Source organism: Myotis nattereri (genome assembly GCF_964212035.1).
Source record: "Myotis nattereri genome assembly, chromosome: X".
Taxonomy (NCBI): Eukaryota; Metazoa; Chordata; class Mammalia; order Chiroptera; family Vespertilionidae; genus Myotis; species Myotis nattereri.
In genome coordinates this window covers 151505779-151521567 of record NC_138078.1, presented here as the reverse complement: position 1 = coordinate 151521567, position 15789 = coordinate 151505779, and the positions used below count along the sequence as shown (strand labels likewise).

General features: G+C 47.1%; 1 protein-coding gene across 1 annotated transcript; it reads right to left on the bottom strand.

Annotated features, from left to right (window-relative positions):
• Positions 1 to 816: 816 nt before the first annotated feature.
• On the bottom strand, positions 817 to 1416 carry PPP1R2C (PPP1R2 family member C; the record flags this gene model as incomplete). The annotated part of the gene is made up of 1 exon (XM_081081806.1): positions 817 to 1416. One exon carries the CDS (start codon positions 1414 to 1416, stop codon positions 817 to 819), a length of 600 nt encoding a protein of 199 aa, XP_080937932.1.
• Positions 1417 to 15789: the final 14373 nt, after the last annotated feature.

Here is a 15789-nt window from a genome sequence, read left to right as displayed (position 1 = left end):
CCAGGGTGGGAGGGAAGCTTGGGTTGCCCCTGGTAACCCAAGCCACCCCACACGCTGGCCTGCTCTGTGGCTGCGGCCCACAGGCCCCTCCTTCTAGGCCAGCCAGGCGGAGGGAAGCTTGGCTCCCTTTGTTGCCTGGGCTACCAAAGCCTCCTGCCTGCTGTGGCTGGCTCCCTGGCTCCCGCCATCTTTGTCCTACTAATTTGCATAGTGACTCCTGATTGGCTGGTGGGCGTGGCTTGTGGGCATTGGCAGGGACCCTTAATTTGCATGTGTAGATGTGGGTTTTGGTTTTTTTTGGGTTTTTTTCATTTTCCAGTATTTTTTTTTATTGCATAAAGTATTACAAAGGGTATTACATATGTGTCCATTTTTTCCCCCCGCCCTAGACAGTCCCCTGGCCTCCCCTACCCCCCAGTGTCTTATGTCCACTGGTTATGCTTATATGCATGCATACAAGTCCTTCGGTTGATCTCTTACCCCCCTCCCTCCTGCCCCCCAACCCTCCCCGGCCTTCCCGCTGCAGTTTGACAATCTGTTTGAGGCTGCTCTGCCTCTGTATCTATTATTGTTCAAAAGTTTAGATGTGGTTTTGGAGGGATATGGGGATCGCGAGTGAAAAAAATCACAGACACAAGAACATTAAGCAGGCAATTTGCGTTTTATTGGTTATTTTCTACACTTGCCATTTAATGATTACAGTCCAAGGTAACTGCTAGCATTTCATACTGGAAGCACAGTTCTAAGTCACTAGCGGCAGTCACTGTATAGTCCTAAGAGGGTGCGTCCACCGTGGCAAGCGCAGGCAGCGGCTTCCTACAGGTAGCTGCCTGGAGCCGGCAGGTCGTCGCCGGCAGGGCCGTCCTCCGCTTCTCCTGCAGCAGTCTTCTCTTCGGCGGTCGCAGGCGGGTTTTCTTCGTCTTCATCGTCGATTTCTAAGAGCTGCAGTTCTTTGGCAATCAGTTCTCTCCCTAACTTGATGTTCAGTCCTTCGGTATAATGCAGCTTCCGTCGCAGCTCGAACTGCCGCTGTCTTTCGATCTTGTCCAGGAGGAGTTGGCTGCTCTGCGCGTCCTTGCTCTCCGGCTTCGCCAGGATGTGGCCCCCGGTGCCTCTGTCCTGGTCCTTGGCGTCGAAGTCCCACGCCGCGTCTTCCCCGCCGTCCTGGATCCGGACGTGGAGGGCGCTGGGCTCGTTGATGTTCTTTAAATCATAGTCTCTGTAGGCGCCTCGGCAGGTGGCACGGATGTTGGACTCGTCCCATTTCTTCGTCTTTCTGGCCTGGACTCCGCGGGCCTGCTGACCGGGGGTCACGACGGACGAAGCGGACGCCGCCGACGCTGCAGAAGCCGCCGTGGAGCCTTTGTTTTTCAGGATCCCCTTGATGGGCCGCTGAGAACCGCTGGACGTCGACATGGTGGGCGAGTTGGAGGGCGATCCGGCGGAAAGGCGGGCGGCGGCAGCTTCCAGTAGGGCTTCAAGCTGACTCTGAAGCAGGTCTGTTTGGGCCGCGTCTCCAAGGCACCGGGCTGCGTCACTGAGCCTGCGTCACAAAGGGCACCGCCAGGGGCCGCTGCGGTGGGGGCCCTGGCCTATGTCACTGCCTCGCCGCTCACACTGACAGCTGTTGTCCATTGTTGTTTTTTAAAGGCGTAAGATCGCAGGTATTCATGAGTTGCACAAGAAGTAGGGAAGCATGGGCGAACTTCTCTACGCGCCATGCGTGGGGAGGCTCGGCAAAATGAATTTCTCAGTGGGGTTCACTGTCAAAATGTCAAGGCCAATACTTTGTTGGAAGGACTGGTGGCATTGGAACTAGGAGGCAGTTAACTTCTCCCTCCTGTTGCCATCCACACCTTCCTTGCTTCCCACCTACACACACACAACCCCTTGACCCCTCTCCTGCTCTGCCTGGCTCTTAGGGAATGGCCCAGTGTCCAGACGCTTCCACTGGCGGGGGACCTGGGTGCTTTCATAGTGTTCACTCTCCAATCCAGCCCTCAGGTGTTGACATACATGTTTCAAGAAACTCTCCAATTGTCTCTCTCCTGCCACCACCTTGTTTCAAGTCTCCATCATCTCTTGTGGGGACTACACTACAGCCACAACCTTTGAACTTTGCTTCATATAATCCCTTCTTCTGACAACTGAGTGCTGCCAAGAAAATAGAAAAAAACTCTCTGGGACAGGAAGGAAGGTGGCTGATCCTGGAACAGAAAGTCCGGAACAGGAAGTTGGAGGGAGAGTGGGAAGAATTGGGGGGCAGGTGCGGGGGGAGGCCTTCAACAGAAAATGGAGCTGCTTTCTGGCCTCTTCTGGGTTTTCATCTCTATGTTAAAGACGATTGGCAGCCAGTATACACATTAAAAGAGAGATGTGACAAGATTGGATGGGTGTTGTTAAAAGACCACTCTGGCTGCAGAGTGGATAAGAAGTTGATGGCAGCGATCATACTTGTTATAATTACTAGAGGCCTGGTGCACAAAAATTTGTGCACTCGGGGGGGAGGGGGGGTCCCTCAGCCCAGCCTGTGCCCTCTCGCAGTCTGGGACCCTTCAGGAGATAACGACCTGCTGGCTTAGGCCTGCTCCCGGGTGGCAGAGGGCAGGCCCAATCCCTAGGTGCAGCCCTTGTCGGGCTCAGAGGAGGGCTGATTGGGGAATTGGGGCACCGCCCTGTCATGCACAGAGCAGGGCGGATTGGGAGGTTGCGATGCCACCCTCAGTCACACTCAGGGTAGGGCCGATTGGGAGTTGGGGCACCACCTCCTGTCACACTCAAGGCAGGGTCGATGGGGAGGTTGCAGCGCCACTCCCTGTCACGCACAGAGCAGGGCGGATCAGGGGGTTGGGGCTCCGCCACTGTCACACTCGGGGTAGGGCCGATGGGGAGGTTATGGCTCTACCCCATCACACACAGAGCACGGCCCCTGGGGTGGGGGGAGGGGGTGGGGGCGCCGCACCCTGTCACACACAGAGCCACAGGGTGATCAGGGTGTTGGGTAGCTCCCCCCTATCAGGCACAGAGCAGGGCTGATCAGGGGGTTGGGGCGCCTTCCCCTGTCACGAACAGAGCAGGGCGGATAGGGAGGTTGTGGCCCCACCCCCTGTCACACACAGAGCCACAGGGCGATCAGGGGGTTTGGGCGCTGCCCCCTGTCATGCTGATCCCGGTGCCGGGAGGCCTCTCAGCTCTACTGATCCTGGTGCTGGGAGGCATATTACCCTTTTACTATATAGAATAGAGGCCTGGTGCATGGGTGCGGGCTGGCTGGTTTGCCCTGAAGGGTGTCCCGTATCAGGGTGGGGGTCCCCACTGGGGTGCCTGACCAGTCTGGGTGAGGGGCTGAGGGCTGTTTTCAGGCTGGGACTGAAGCTCCCAACTGCTCCTTTTTTTCTTTTTTTTTCTTTTTTATTCTGAGCCAGCTTTAGCTCTGAGGCTCCAGCTCTTAGGCCTCCGCTCCTGAAAGCAGGTATCTGGTTTGTTTAGGTTCTACAATCGAAACTCTGTATCAACTCCAGGTCTGAGATCCCAGCTAGCTGAAAGGAGGTTTCTGGGGTTTTGTTTAGCTTCTATTTTTGTAACTATGTTTCAAGCTGCCAGCTCAGAGGCCTGCAGCCACAGGCGGGGAACATTGGAGTCCTCCGTCACTGAAGCAAGCAAGCCTCATGTTAGTTTCAAGCTGCCTGGCTGCAGTCCACCATCTTGGCTGGCAGTTAATTTGCATATTGCCCTGATTAGCAAATGGGAAGTGTAGCAGTCGTACGCCAATTACCATGTTTCTCTTTTATTAGATAGGATGTGTACATTAGATGGTAAACTCTGATACAGGAAGGTGTCTGTTTCATGTGCCATCATCTCCAGGTTTGTATCTTCACAACATGATGCGGGACCTGGCACATAGTAGGTATTACAAAGCTATTAAATGAACAATTAGCCGGAACTGGTTTGGCTCAGTGGATGGAGCGTCGGCCTGAGGACTGAAGGGTCCCGGGTTCGATTCTGGTCGGGGGCATGTGCCTGGGTTGCGGGCATGTCCCCAGTGGGAGATGTGCAGGAGGCAGCTGATTGATGTTTCTCTCTCATCGATGTTTCTGGCTCTCTATCTCTCTCCCTTCCTCTCTGTAAAAAATCAATAAAATATATTTTTTTAAAAAAATGAACAATTAATGATAGAAGATAAGGTACTGGAAGAATGAGAAGTACTACTGGAGAAAACAGGAGCTCTAGAGCCTTTAGAGTTAGTTACCATTTATCCAACCAGTCACCTGGGCCAAACAGCTCACATGTGGAACTTGGAGGCTGTTACAAGGACTGACTGTGGAATGTTTTGTCCTTCTCAGACCTCATATTTCACAATGACATTCTTCCACAAAACAAAAAGGGGATTAAGATCCAGTTGCACTTTCCCCCCTCCAGGTAGCATTCACAAGGCTCTTTCCCCTTCTGATAACATTTTGCTTCCTCTTTGCTGGGCCTGAGCCCCTGAATGACAGATAAACAGATGACTCAGACACAGTTTGACTGTGAAAAAGAGGGCTAAGGGGCCCCTGGCTCTAGTGGCTAGGGCAGCCTCGATTGCCTGCCTCGTTAGGCCTTATTGGAATTTTTATCTTTAGGTGCAATCAGTAGGGTGAGTAATCGTGGGAGGACACATCCATTTACATTGTCCTGTAGGCAAGGGCACCCAGGGAGTAAGCATAAGGATTCCACTAAACACCCTGGGGTCTGCATATGCACAGGCTTGTTTGGAAAGATCAAGGAATTATCAGGGGCACCACCTTCCACACTCCCCTGAGTCTCCCCTAGGTCAGAATTCCTATAAACAGGGCAGGTGGCCTTCCACACACTTCCCTTTTCTCAGAATGTCCTCCTGAAAAACTTTTCAACCAAGTCTCATGTGCTCCCCAAAGCCTTTTGCATTTTAGAACACAAAAGCAAAAGCATGAAAGAACCATAAAACTTTTACAAGGGTCTTAAGCACCTTCAGTTCAAGTTATCCTATATTGTCCAAAGTCCTAGTAATTTCAGGAACTGCAATCACTTTTAAACTGTGTTATTCATCTCAGAAAAAGAATTCCCTAATACCATATTCTTTGAGAAAAGCTGTATTGTGTGGTGAGGGCTTTCAAGAATTCAAAAGCTGATATTCAAGGCTCTAAGCAAAACCTCCGGCGTGTGAGGGAAATAAAAACAACCTTCATTATTCCGAAATACTCCAGGCCACCCTCTCCAAAGCCTATCTGAAAGGCAGTGCAGACCAGCACAAATGCAATTTGTCTTTCTGGCTGGTAGGCATAGTGGGCCTGTGCCTGTTGAGCTGCAAAGAGGATGTTAATGGAGATGTTGATTCCAGTGCATTGGGATTTTGCTGTTGTGTTTATAGAACACCCACCCCTACACACTGCGATCTGAATATATAAGTTGTTCAATATATAATCAGTCAGTGATCCAGTAATTCTTGAGGATTCTGAAACTTATTATTCAGTACCACAATAGCAGGAGCAATGTGATTCGGATCTGCTGCCTGGCTGTAAAGAAAGCCACATAAAGAATGAGGCCTCCTTCCTTCCCTCCTCCCCAGCTGGAGAGAGGAGAAAAAAGGGGCAGCAGAGCCTAAAAAATCTCTCTCTCTCTCTCTCTCTCTCTCTCTCTCTCTCTCTCTCTCTCTCTCAATTTCTCTCTCTCTCTCTCTTCTCTCACTATCCTCTCTTCTCTCTCCCCTCTCTCCCCTCTCACTCCTCTCTGTCCTCTCTCTCCTCTCTCTCTCTCACCTCTCTCTCCCCTCTATCTCCTCTCTCTTCTCTCTCTCTCCTCACTCTCGCCCCACTCTCTCACCCCTCTCTCCCTCTTTCTCCCCTCACTCCTCTCTCTCTGCTCTCTCCTCTCCCTCTCCTCTCTCCTCTCTACTCTCCATATCCCTTCTCTCTCTCCTCTCTTTCTCTCTCCCCTCTCTCTCTCCTCTCTCTCTCCTCCCTCTGTCACCTCTCTCTCTGCCCTATCTTCCCTCTCATTCCTCTCTCTACTCTATCTCCTCTCTCTCCTCTCTCACTTCTCTCTGCCATCTATCTCCTCTCTCTTCTCTCTCTCCTCTCTCTCTCCCATCTCTCTCACCCCTCTCTCTCTCTCTCCCCTCTCTCTCCTCTCTCTCCTCTCCCGTCTCTCTCTCCTCACTCTCTCTACCCTCTGTCTGCTCTCTCTCTTCTCTCTCCTCTCTCTATATTCTCACTCTATCCTCTCTCACCACTCTCCCTACTCTCTATCCTCTCACTCTCCCCTCTCTCTCCACTCTCTCCTCTCTTCTCTCTCCTCTCTACCCTCCATCTCTCCTCTCTCTTCTCTCTCTCTCTCTCTCTCTCTCTCTCTCTCTCTCTCTCTCTCCTCTCACCCCACTCTCTCACCTCTCTCTCTCTCCTCTCTGTCTCTCCTCTCACTGCTCTCTCCTCTATCTATCCTCACTCTATCTCCTCTCTCTCCCTCCTCTCTCCTCTCTCTCTATAGTCACTCTCATCACTCTCTCCAATCTCTCTCTGTCTCTCTCCTCTCTGTCCACTCCCCTCTCTATCCTCTCTCTACCCACTCTCTCTCTCCTCTATCTGCTCTCTCTCCTCTCAAACCTCTCCCTCCTCTCTCTCTCCTCTCTCTCTCCCCTCGCTCACCCCTTTCTCTCCTCTCTCTCTCCTCTCTCCTCTCACTCTCCACACTCCTCTCTACCCTCCATCTCTCCTCTCTCTCCTCTCTCTCCTCTCACCCTCTCTTTCCTCCTCTCTACCCTCTCTCTCTCCTCTCTCTCTCTCCTCTCTCTCTCTCCTCTCTCACCTCTCATCTATCTATCCTCTCACTTTATCCTCTCTCTTCTCTCTCTCCTCTCTCTCTCCTCTCTCTCTCCTCTCTCTCTCCCCTCTCTCACCCCTATCTCTCCTCTCTCTCTCCTCTCTCCTCTCTATCCTCACTCCTCTCTACCCTCCATCTCTCCTCTCTCTCTTTTCCCTCTCTCTCCCCTCTCTCAGCTCTCTCTCTCCTCTCTCTCGCCTCTTTCTCCTCTCTCCCCCTCTCTTCTCTTCTTCTTCTTCTTCTTCTTCTTCTTCTTCTTCTTCTTCTTCTTCTTCTTCCTCCTCCTCCTCCTCCTCCTCCTCCTCCTCCTCCTCCTCCTCCTTCTTCTTCTTCTTCTTCTTCTTCTTCTTCTTCTTCTTCTTCTTCCTTCTTCTTCTTCTTCTTCTTCTTCTTCTTCTTCTTCTTCTTCTTCCTTCTTCTTCTTCTTCTTCTTCTTCTTCTTCTTCTTCTTCTTCTTCTTCTTCTTCTTCTCTCTCTCTCTCTCTCTCTCTCTCTCTCTCTCTCTCTCTCTCTCGGCTGCATTCTAACCTCAGGCCCTTGAATCACCGGGCCGAAGCTCTATCCACTGAGCCAAACCAATCTGCACTCCCCTCCTCTCTGTTTTTTTCAAGGGCCTAAAGCACAGGGTTTCAATCACCTTCTTTCTGTAGATTCAACTAAAACCACTTGCTGAGGTTAAAGCACTCACATTTGCCTCTTGTAGATCACTGAGAGAGAAAGAATTCGACAGGGCCCCTATAGTTAAATTGTGAAATCCCTACATGAGGAGAGAGAAAAGGAGAATATGTCATTTTTTTCCATGTCTCTGATATTCTGAAATATTCCCCCCAGAATATTGGGGAGAAGAGACAGGGAGTAAGGTGATGTGTGCCTAGCTCCCGAGAAGCCTTCTCAAACCCTGAAAGAATAACAGGAGAACTGCCTGTGGGCTAAAAGGCATCTCTGGTCAGCCTCAGTCTTGAAGAATGTCTTGGCTTAATAGTCCTTTTCCAGAGAGCAGGTTGCCTCACTTAGTGAAGACGTTGCACCGTGTGTCTGTTTTCCATCCCCTTCCTCTGACCTCACCCTCTTAGGTTTCGTCTCCGCAAGCCAATTTCACAGTTGTATCTCAGACTCAGGCTCAAAAACCAGGTTCATCTATTTGCTTTAACATAACCCCTCCATTGAAAATTGAAAACAATTCAGGAAGGAAGACTTGCACCATAAATGGCACCTGTGAATGCTCTGGAAATTAGTCCGTTAGACACATCATTCTCTTCTGAGGTTGTTTTATCTTCCTTCTAAAGAACTCAGAAACTCATTGGCAACTTGAAACAGAACCCAATTTAGTCCTGTCATTAGACCAAGAGGGTTTTATTCTCTCTGGTCATCTGTCAGATTTTAAATGGATGTGGTTTTATTCCCCTTCTCATCTAATACTGGAACATATCCATCTACAGAAAGATCTCACTTTTAAATGAGGTTCTTGTATTTCAAGAGACCTTTTACAGGGGAAAAATCATAGCTCCCCTCTAGACAGAGCTCATGGCTGGAAAGTGAGTCTATTTCTCTCCAAAGATTCAACAAATTCTTACAAAGTGTTGGGCCCAAATTCTTGGTGGCTAGAGGAGGAGGTGGGGTCCTGATGGGGGACATGACTTGCTCAGAGCCACATTGCTAGGTTAGCTTGTCACCTGTGTACTTTCTTTCTTCTCATAGCTATTGGGTACTTTCCCGCAAAGTGAGACCCAGACTCTGGTTGGAACAAGAATTCCTGTCCTGTGCTCCTCCCAGATATAGCAGCCAAGAGAATTAAAAGGTTCAGCTGTTGCCATTGTCTGGTGGGAGGGAGAGAATGTGTGTATGTATGTGTATCTAGGAGCCAAATGGATATAATTCCTATAATTCCAGCAATGGAGATATATTATATCAGATAGCTATTAATTTTTTTAAATATATTTCATTGATCTTCCACAGAGAGGAAGGAAGAGAGACAGAGAGCCAGAAACATCCATGAGAGAGAAACATCGATCAGCCGCCTCCTGCACATCTCCCACTGGGGATGTGCCCGCAACCCAGGTACATGCCCTTGACCGGAATTGAACCTGGGACCCTCCAGTCCGCAGGCCGACGCTCTATCCACTGAGCCAAACCGGCCTCGGCGATAGCTATTAATTTGACACCATAGCCCAAGGGTAGGAAATGAATGGAAGCCATAGCTCTGGGGAAAAATATTTTAAAACTTCTGTTTAAATTAGGAAGTGATTGGATCAATTAAGGTGCCAGAGGTTCAAGAAGTTCATTGAGATCCAGTCTACTAAAAGTTTCAAGGTCAAAGTAATATTTTAATTATGAACCTAATGCAACTTTCATCTGTTTAATATTTACTACCAAGGACAAGCAGTGTATAATTTTGTCCCATGAAGATATACCAATTCAAGAATCAGAGTATGTTATAGTCCAGCAAAGATCGCTGCCTATAGACAGGACCTAACTTGGCTATTGGGTTTATATTTTCAAATAGCAATTTTACTAACAATGTTCCCTTTTTAAAAAATAATTTTTTTAAAAAAATTAAATAATTAAAAAATATGTACTCAATTTTCATAAAGAAAAATAAGGCATGTAACAAAAACATGGAATTAATGAGGATGAAGATTTGGGGGCTGTAAAGCAATCAACCACTACCATGTCATTTATTTTTTGTGCCTGATTTAAACTACTAATATGTTATGTACACTTCAAGTGAGTAAATTGACTTTTTAAAATTTAACTTTATTGAGGCAAAATGTACATGAAATTAAATGTACTCATTTTAAATGTTCCATATGTTTTGACAGATGTATATACCTGTGCAACCATTACAATTACAGAGTACATATCCACATATACTTAAATACACATGCTACACACATAAATTCAGACATTATATATGTATCTATATACATATATATATACATATATATCATTACTTACATATACATATATACATTATATATTATTTATATATAACTGTTTTACATATAAAATGTGCATATGTATGCCACATATAAGACTAGTTTCCATTACATATTTAGTTATGCAATGTGTAATAAAAGCCTAGTTTCCAAGTGACCCTTTGACATACATTTAATTGGAAATCAGGAAACCTGAATGATGGTGTTTGAGGAAGTCTGACAAGCAGGCCCATCCTGTATAGCCGAATCCTGCCACCTTGAGAGAAAAGAAAGAACGAGTGAAAAAGAGATAGTGCTGAGCTCAGTCCATCCCCTGCCAGTTTGCAAGAACCAATTCTATCCATCCCTTCTCAACTTCTCATTCAATTTATCCATGAGGTGACCTGAAATAATCTCAGTTGGGTTATTTATGCCACAGCACTCTCTCTGCAGATGCTTCAATCTGGGCTTTTTGTTTTTTTCCCTTGGCGGGTTACTTGTTGAGTATTTACCAGAGCACCCGTATTTAAAAACCAAAATATTACTGTTGTTACCGATAGAGACAGTGTCAGTAAAGTGGGCGTCATAAACCTTAACTTTGCACACAGACGTCCCATTCCCATCCAGGGTGCTGGGTCCCCTAATGAGTTCACTACACAGCCCAGAGCTGTAAAAACTCATGCTCTGCGCAGAGAAAAAGAAGGCCTGCTCCAGAGAAAAAGAAGAGGGCCATCTTCTCTGTATGTAACCTGCTTTTGCTTACACATGCACCAAATAGATATGCAACCCATCTCCCAAGAAAGGAAGGCGAGGGGGTCGATGAGGGGCCAGATATTTTATGCTGACGGAGCCCCACACCTGAAGGGAAGTAGCACATGTGGGCAAGAACCCTCCCACCCTCCAGTGCACCCCAGTGCTGGAGCCAGGCCAGTGTTGTTTCTCTATTGTTCTTGGGCCCATCGTCAATGCTTTCACAGGAGCAGTCTCCACTTCTTTAAATTTTTTTAAATTGCCTCCAAAAAAAAAAAAAAAAAAAAGAATGAGATCACCAAGCACTATAGATTTCAGATGAATGTAACTTAAAAGTAATCCCTTTTCACCCACCATTTGCTAATTACCTGCTTAACGAAAGTTAAGTAATAAATGGTCAACTTACTGATGCATTCTCATATTGGCTTTCTCCCTTCCCTGTTTCACAAACCCTCTACTGCTAGCCTGCTCCAATGGATCACAGTCCCAAATAAAAGGACTGGGTACTCTATCTTCAATTTTCCCACACTGAACACAATAAGTGCCATATGTCCATACTCTGTGGCAATGTCCATATTTCTGTAAAGTGAGTGAAAAGACTGAGGAAAGTGGACAAAGCTCTTCTGAAAGAAGGAGCCAGACAATATGCACAGATCTAGAGAGGTGCAGTGAGGCAGTGACTTTCCATCTCTTTCATTATGTTTTAAAACAGCAAAACTTTTTTTGCCCCACATGAAATCTACACTAATAAAAGAGAAACATGCAAATTAACCATCACTCGGCCACTCCGCTACACCCACAAGCCATGCCCACCAGCCCGTCAGGAGTGAGTATGCAAATTAACCCAACTAAGATGGTGGCCACGGAGCTGGAGCGAGCAGGAGGCTTGGGTTGCCCCCAGCGATGGAGGAAGTCAAGCTTCCCACCCGCCCTGGCCAGCCCTGGGCTCCACTCAAGGCTACAAAGTTTCAATTATAGAAGATAAATAAATCCCAGATACCTGCTTCCAGCTGGCCATGGCCTCCGCTCAAGGAGGGGCTGAAAAAAAAAAGAAAAAAAGGAGAGGCTGGGAGCTTCAGTCGCTGGGGGGTGTGGCCAGCATGAAAACGGCCATCAGCCCCTCACCCAGGCTGGCCAGGACCCCAGCGGGACCCCCACCCTTATCCAGGACACCCTGCAGGGCAAACCAGGTCCCCACCCATGCACCAGGCCTCTATCCTATATAATAAAAGGGTAATATGCAAATTGACCCTAACAGCAGAACAACTGGGAATGACTGGTCACTATGACACACACTGACCACCAGGGGGCAGACACTCAATGCAGGAGCTGACGCATGGTGGTCAGTGCACTCCCACAGGGGAAGCTCCACTCATCCAGAAGCCGGGCTCACAGTTGGTGGGGAGCAGGCCTAAGCCAGCAGGCAGACATCCCCCGAGGGATCCCGGATTGCGAGAGGGCACAGGCCATGCTGAGGGACACCCCTCCAGTGCACGAATGTCGTGCACCAAGCCTCTAGTATTACATAGAACTCCAGAATAAAAACCGATAAAATCAGAGCTAGGAAGCAGTGGAGTTGGTCTGCCTGAGTGAAGGTGGAAACTCCAGAGTTCTCACTGCCAGGCATCACGGTGGTGGCTCCTGAGGCATCACAGAAACCTGAGGAGGGAGGCCAATTTGAAAAGCACTGCAAGAGAGAGTCATTGTCAAAAGCATGAGTGTTTGGTTATCACAAATGTCTATTTTCTCAGTGGTCACTTGTTTTGAGAAAGGGGGCAAAGAGATTTTCTACTGTAGTGATTCAGACAAGCACATTCATTAAGACCAGGTCACAAAGGAGATAGGCTATCCATGAGAATTTCTGATGCCACATAGTAAACATCAGCTTGCCACCCTCTAAGGGGATCATCTACTTCTGGAACATTAACTGAAGAAAATGTGATCAGTGGGAATGTCTGCTAGAAGTTATGCAAAAAGCAATGTCAAATACATCAGAAAACAGGTCTAACAGGGATTAGCTAAAGAGTTTGTAGTAGAAAAGTGTTCTGTCTGCTCCCTAAACACCATGATGTTTCATGGTTAGGGAAATGAAAGAGTGTGATTCATTTTTTCTTTTTTTGCTCTTGACCCTACTTGCTCAGGGAAAGAGCTGTTGATAAAAGAGAACATGCAACATGCTCTGATCATCTATTTTTGTATATAAATATTACAAAGTTAGATTTCAGAAAGTATTATTTTGGCTTGGGTGGAAATACTGAAAGTCATAATTCCAAGCTCCTGATGGCTTAGCTGATAAGACTGAGGACCAGAAAGGTATGGCTGCTCTCCAGCCTCACACAGGTGGTTAGTGGCACAGTCAGCACTAAAAATCCAGGACCTCTGGGACTCCTATAGCAAGTGCATTTTCCTATTTGCTGCACAACCGTTCTAGAAGTGCTGGGAGTCAGAGGTCCCAGTATGTCTCTCATATTCAAATCAGTTATCTACACAAATTTAGATAATTTCCCTTCTCATTTCTGCCTCCTTGGCCTGCATGATTCTCCAGTTGCATGAGCACTTTTAAAGATGAAAACAAAAAAGCAAAACCACCATTTTCAGAGGGATTCAAAATGTGAACCACGTGTCCTCTGAATAGCAAGTTAAAATATGAGGTGCAAGTTTAGCGTGGGGCACAAGTGGAAAAAGTTTTTTAGGCAAGGAGTCAATAAGCCAGTTGACCAGTTTTTCTAGTTCCGGATGAACCATAGTCAAATTAAAAAAGCAATAATGTGATCCAGGGCAGCAAAATTCAATTTTACCAACAACACTGAGATTCCTTGAGGCAGCTTTTTAAAGATGACATTATAGACAGGATTATTTCCCATGTGTACAAATATGGCTGGGGAGAAAAATACACACACAGAGATATAAGGTGATGTGTGATGCCTTCTATCCTAGAAACAAATTTTCTTGTTATTATATATCTATACTTTTGAAAGTGCATTATAGAAACAGCAAGAGAGCATAATAGAAAAAGAAATGAAACACTGCACGTCTTTTTTATGATGTTTCACACACAAAAAGAAAAATAACTCACAAAATCATCAGATTTCTTAAAAGATGCAGTAAATATATATATATTATTAGCATCCCCATGACTCACTAACAAGATGTTGTCTGCAGGGAGGTGGGGCAGGTGAACTGTCACCAATTTCCAGTCAATGATCTATAGTATTTGTGACTACCACATGCACAGTGTCACCTGACAATTTATTCTGGCTGATGTAACCTGACAGAATCTTCTTCCTTTCTGACAAGCAGCCCAGTAAGTAAGGTTAACACATTTCAGCTCTAATGAACAGAAGTAAACCTAGCTGTGGAATTTGGTTCTATCTTAGTCATGCATATGCATTGGTTGTGTTTAAAAAGAGCCAGCAAAACAGCTCATGGCAGGCACTCAGACACTGGGACAGAAAGGAAGGAGTCACAGAGAGTGGAACAGTGGTTGGCAAACGTCAATGTGCATCAGAACCCCCTGGAGGCTTGTTAAAATACAGACAACCAAGCCTCTGACCCGTGCTTCTGATTCTGTGGGACAGGGGCAGACACAATCTGAAAATTTGCATTTCTAGCAAGTTTCTAGGTGATGCTGTTGTTATGGGTCCAAGGGCCACACTGAGAACCACTAGAGTAGAACAGGGTCCCTTTCCCATCTGGCAAGTGACTCAGACAAATCCAGGTCCACATCTGGAGACAGCTCTCTCTACTCAGTGAAAGCCAAGTAGCCAAAAAAGAATGGACCACAGAGGGAGAGAATTTGTTCTGCCAGAAGAGGCCAAGAAAGACTTGTATAGTAGGTGTTTTTCAAACTAGACACAAAGTGAAAACGGCCCAGATGATGCTGAAGATGGCTTATGGATGATTTGAGTACAAATGGTGTTGAGACTGATCTGTAATATGTTATAGCAGTAGGATGGCTACTCCTTTTACTTTATTTTTTTAAAATATATTTTATTGAGTTTTTACAGAGAGGAAGGGAGAGGGACAGAAACATCGATGAGAGAGAAACATCGATCAGCTGCCTCCTGCACACTCCCCACTGGGGATGTGCCCACAACCAAGGTACATGCCCTTGACCAGAATCAAACCTGGGGCCAGAACCGGTTTGGCTCAGTGGATAGAGCGACGGCCTGCGGACTGAAAGGTCCTGGGTTCGATTCCGGTCAAGGGCATGTACCTGGGTTGCGGGCACATTCCCAGTGGGAGATGTGCAGGAGGCAGCTGATCGATGTTTCTCTCTCATTGATGTTTCTAACTCTCTATCTCTCCTCCTTCCTCTCTGTAAAAAATCAATAAAATATATTAAAAAAAAAGAGAACTTAAAAAAAAAAAAAAAAAAAAAAACCTGGGACCCTTCAGTCTGCAGGCCGGCGCTCTATCCACTGAGCCAAACCGGTTAGGGCTGGCTACTCTTTTTATAACTAAATTAGTGGACCAGTGCAAAAAATTCATGCACAGGGTGGGGGTTTCCCTCATCCCAGACTACACCCTCTCTAATCAGGGAATCCTTGGGGGATGTCCGAATACTGGTTTAGGCCCACAGGGATCAGGCCTAAACCAGCAGTCAGACATCCCTCTCACAATCTGGGACCACTGGCTTCTAACTGCTCACCTGCCTGCCTGATCTCACCCCCAACTGTTCTCCCTTGACAGTCTGATTGTCCCTAACCCCCTGCTGGCCAGATCTAGACTCCAAGTGTCCTCCTCTGCCGGCCTGATCACCCCCAAACTGCCTATGCCTCAACCCCCAACACCATGGAATTGTCTGGAAGTCCGGTGTCCAGAAGATGGCCGGTCCACCCGATCAAATTAGCACATGAACATTTAGTACTATGGATAGATTATATAGGTTAGGATTGCTAAAATGGTGGGGGGAGCCTTATTCAGCATGAGGAGATGCTCTTGGCAGACAAAAATACATAACCCCTAATCTGGACTGATAGCCAGCCATATGCACTATACTGCCAAACCGGTCATTAAAAAATTGAACCGCTTTCTTACACCTTACACCAAACAGCTGTTGCCCAAAAAACCCTTCCTCAGCCACCAGTTAGGTTCCAGCTTCTCAGATCACCCTGATTAGGTTCTGACTGGTCAGTTTCTATGTCAGTCAGCGTCAAAAGCCCCGCCTCCTAGGTAGCCATTGGCAACTGACACTTCCCCTGGATTTAGTTCTGATTGGTCAATTTCTATGTCAGTCAGCTTCAAAAGCCCCGCCTCCTAGGTAGCCATTGGCAACTCACACTTCTCC